A 4,711-nucleotide genomic window follows, 5' to 3' on the forward strand; every position below is an offset into this window, starting at 1 on the left:
TTTTTTTGTTTTTTTTTTTAGAAAGAAAGTCATACCAATTGAAGGTTAGTTTAGTTAATGTATCATTTTCCTAAGTGTAGATTGATATTGTCTTATACTATTGTTATATTTGAAGATACTGATCACCCATGTTTTGCATGACCACATATGCTGCTCTTAGGCTGATCGATCCTTGCGATAGAAAGAGAGTTTGATATTGCACCGTTTAAGAATTGACAGTAAGGTTCTGAAACTTTTATCCCTAAGTTGTTTTGTAGCTCCATTTCTTCACTACCTACAACAAGTGATAATTTCCTTGGGTATGATAGATAAATGTGCTTGTAGCTCCATTTCTCTTAGATCCATGATTCATGTGCTTGTGATGTTTAAGTGTTTAATACAACAATCAATAATGCATTGATGTGTGTGTGTATATATGTTGAGAGACTGTGATCAAATCTCGGTTGGTTTCTTTATCAATACATTGTTTTCATTCTTTACTAGATATGTTTTCTTCTTTGAATCTCTAGTCTATGAGGGTGTGCATTTGAATATTTCAGGCAAAGTAATTTGTCAACCAAAGCTATTCTTTTTTGAATTGCCAAAAGCTATTCTTTTTAAGATAGAAACTACATTTTGAAGCGAAGAAAAATACTGCAGAATTTCCTGAGAAGAAACTGCAAACTTTATCCTCTTTTACCCTATTTCCAGGTCTTCAAATGTTTTGAAAATTTGACAGATTTCTTTTCGGATAGCTAACTAATGCTCATTATCTTGTAATTTTTGTAGGTGAAAGGGATTAGATATAATTTGTTGTAGTTAGGCTGAGCTCTGTGTCATTCTTTGAATCTGTTAAATCAGAAACTGCAGTTTCCGTGTGGGCAAGGGCTACGACTAAAGCTGCAAAGGTGATCATAATTTCCATATCAGCAGCTAAGGTTTACTTGGCTTTGACATGATATTATTTCAATACCATTATAATTAGAAGGAGTATTTCTATGCATATATGATGTTGATTTACTGAGTGTAAAATGTGGTATGAATAGATTAGTTCATATAGTTCCAAAGAGAATACATTTAAACTATATTAACTGCCCTTTAGTTTCTTTCTTCATTCTTTATGCAAAAATGCAGAAGTTATATATAAGAAGTAAAGGATATTAGTTATCTCAGCAAAAAGTAGATCATATAGCTTGGTTTGTGAAACTCCCTGCTGCTAGTCTTCTAAAAATTTTCTTGCTATTAATCTTGTTGGAATCCTCTTCCTGTGATTGTCACTCTGTTTATAGTTGCCAATCTTTAAGTTAGCTGGAATGGTTTTCAAGTTATCTTCTGGTTAGTCAATTGAGATTTAAATGGTTCTGCATCTAGAATCTGATAAAATAATTTATATATTTCGAATGACTGTTCCACATGTAAGTCGGACGTGAGAATGGCTAATACCTATATTTGATTTTCATATCAAGTTATTCTATAAATGGGTGAGTAATGTAGTCAAGTTACTAGTAATATATGAGGTTGAGTGATAAATATGGCATGTTTCAAGAAGCATACATGTTGCCAAAGTTTCCTAAGATTTTACTTCTCTGAACTTTTGTTTGATGGAAGCAGGTATGACTGTGCATAAACAAAATGATGTGCCTTTTCACTACAGTCCTTTCTTAAAGTTGCAAAGAAGTATGTGAAAGAGCCGTGATTGAGGTAGCATCCTCTTGTTCAAAGAAAAGCATCTTTTTTGTGTTTCTCAGCTGGTACAATATTCATACATGATATGTGGCATGTTTTTGGTACAATTGATATTATGTATCAGCTAGATTTTGATGTCCATAGTTGATGGGCATGTATTTGAATGCTTTTCTTATTTTTAATAGTTGTTAGGATGATGGGCATATGTTTTAAATGTCACGTTAATGTTAACAATGCATTGGATGTTTTATATCATATTTTGGTTGTTTGAATGTTAACAATGCTTTGGATGGTTTGGAAATATACTTGTAATACTATTCATTAGGTAAATTTGGTATTAGGGCATCAATAGAGTACATCATAGAACTAAATGATGATAATCCAACGTTGTATGAAATGCATCATCATACAACAAGTTAATGACAATCTAACGTTGTCTGACTAAATGATCTTACAACCATATTCTAACATTGATACGTTGTGTGAGTATTGATCACACAATGCCTATAAGCAAAATCTCTATGTACTATTTAACAATCAGACAACCATGAAACCTAAAAACTCGTTGTATGAAGATAACTTCACACAATAGTTTAGACCAAGAAAACTATTATGTGAGTGTCGACAAATGTTGCCGACTGCAATGCGGAATGATCTCGACATATGTCGATGAAATCTGTCGATATTCACACAACAACTCTTGAAAGAAAACAGTTGTGTGAGTTGACGATCACACATGGGTTTTTATTGGAAAAGCTGTTGTGTGACTCTCGGCAAATATCATCAACAGCTGACGAGAAGCAGCTAGGCATGTGTCGGCATCTGTCGATAATATTTGTCGAGAATCACACAACAATATTCTACAAAAAACCATTGTGTGATTCTCAGCATAATTCATCAACATATGTAGACAGCTGCCGAGAAGCAGCTCGACATGTGTCGGCAGCTGTCGATAATATCTGCTGAGACTCACACAATGGTTTTTATTGTAGTGTTGTGTGTCAGTTAGTCAGACAAGCTCTTTTTAGCCGTTGTGTGACATGTTGATCAGACAGCGATCAGATTAACAACGGTTTTGACCTTTAACAGACGACGTTTTTTCGTCGTCGTGTGATGCATTATCTGGCGTAGTGAGCATTCAAAGTCTTTCTTGGACTATCACCAAGTGTCTTGGCATGTCATCAAATAACTTGGACTATCACCATGTGGTTACCTCACCTTCTAGCTAGCATGACAAGATTAGAACATATCATGACCTAACCATTAGAGAAACATGATGTAAAGGAATTAAGAGCCTCAACTTCCAAGACCAAGAGTTCGACCTCCAAGCCTAAGAGCCTCAACCCTCAAGTTCTCTCCAAGACATCCAATAGTCGCTAGAAGGTGAGTTCAATGCTCTTCTCTCACCAACCTTACCAACTGTCATGCCAAGGAGTGCTTCAATGAATAAAGTGTCTTAGATGCACGACAAATGTCTCTTACCCTTCACCCACTTCCCCACGTGTCAAGCTCTAACGCAAGGTATGGCTCTAGACATGGTCCACAACTGACTCATTAAGAAGAGACCACATAGTGCCGACCAATGTTACCAACTCTGCCAAACCCATCCTAGAATGTCAGGAAGCACGGCTGACACCCTGATTTTGGGGAATAGCCATGCTAAGCCCATGCTTTGCCTTTCCACGTTAGCAACCTCCACCCCTATATATACCAAGCTTTCCCAGGGCTAAAGGGATTTCCACAACTCCATTTTTCTCTCTTCTCTCCCATTTTACATGCTAAAATGGTAAGGAGAGACTATCCCTCTGTTCTCTTCCTGAACATGCCAAAATGCATAATCTATCATTCTTTCTTTGTTGGCGTACCAACTCAACCCCCATGCCAAACGTTTAAGCATCATTCTTTCTTCATTAATCTCCATAAATGCTCAGACACACATATCTAACTTTGGCATCAGAGTGTGTTTGACCGGCCTTAGGCTGGTCCTCCGATAACCATCTATTTGTTCATATTTGCAGGTCATTCCCATAAAGCTTGAAGGCTCAATATCAATCGAAGAAAGTCCACCAAAGGAGTGGATGAAACCCACCACGAAGCATAGCATGAAGGCTCAACATCAACTAAATGAGAGGCTCAACATCAACCGAATGAAGTCCACCAAAGGAGTGGAGCCACCAAAGAAGTGGAGGAATTCGAAGTCCACCAATGAAGTGGAGGAAGTTAGCTCACCTTCAAGAAAAGGAAGCCCATCACGAAATGGTACGTGAAAGCTCAACATCAAACGAAGGAAGTCCACCAAAAGAGTGGAAGAAGCCCACCATGAAGTAGAGCATGAAGGCTCAACATAAGCCAAATGAAGTCCACCAAAGGGGTGGAGGAAGTCCACCAATGAAGTGAAGGAAGCTAGCTCACCTTCAAGAAGAGGAAGCCCGAAGTGGTACGTGAAAGTCCAACATTAGTCGGATGAAGTCCGAGACAAGACTACTAGTTTCCTTGACAAAGGAGTGGATGCAACCCCACCAAATGAGTGGAGGAAGGCTCAAAAATTAGTGGAGGAAGTTCGGGAGGAGACTACCGGTTCCCTCGACTCGACAAAGGAGAGGATGAAGCTTACCATCAAGAGGAGTGTGAATACTCAACACCGCTAGAAGGAAGTCAAAGATCAAGAATCTAGTCTTATTCAAGGAAGTCGAATGCACAGGCTCATCGATGCCATACCTCAAGTCACATGCGGTGGAGGCAGTACATGGCCACCGTGACATATCTTTAGTCACTGGAGATAGACAACCAAAACCATGGAAATAGTCAAACCAACCGAAGGGCGAAGATAGGGCCACTACAATAGAATAACCCACCACTTTACAAGTATGATTTCAACAGAAATCTCGTTGACTTGTTGGTGCTAAAAAACGACATCAACATGTATATCAGATATGGTTCTGTTGATAAAAATATGCAATTATTTGCTAAAATGATTGTGCAGAGTATATATATATATATATATATATATATATATATATTTGTAAGGGAAGGGATGAGTTTCCAG

The 4,711-nt window shown here is 37.8% G+C and overlaps 1 protein-coding gene across 1 annotated transcript in view; it reads left to right on the plus strand.

Moving 5' to 3' along the window:
* The window catches only part of LOC101295142, a 13,711-nt gene extending 9,398 nt beyond the window's left edge, over positions 1 to 4,313 (plus strand). Inside the window, exons 6-8 of the mRNA XM_004301934.1 lie at positions 799 to 887; positions 3,684 to 3,924; positions 4,168 to 4,313. Coding sequence (XP_004301982.1) covers positions 799 to 887; positions 3,684 to 3,924; positions 4,168 to 4,313 — 476 coding nt within the window. The remainder of the gene's footprint in view (positions 1 to 798; positions 888 to 3,683; positions 3,925 to 4,167) is intronic.
* Positions 4,314 to 4,711: the final 398 nt, after the last annotated feature.

Source organism: Fragaria vesca, linkage group LG5 (genome assembly GCF_000184155.1).
Source record: "Fragaria vesca subsp. vesca linkage group LG5, FraVesHawaii_1.0, whole genome shotgun sequence".
Taxonomy (NCBI): domain Eukaryota; kingdom Viridiplantae; phylum Streptophyta; class Magnoliopsida; order Rosales; family Rosaceae; genus Fragaria; species Fragaria vesca.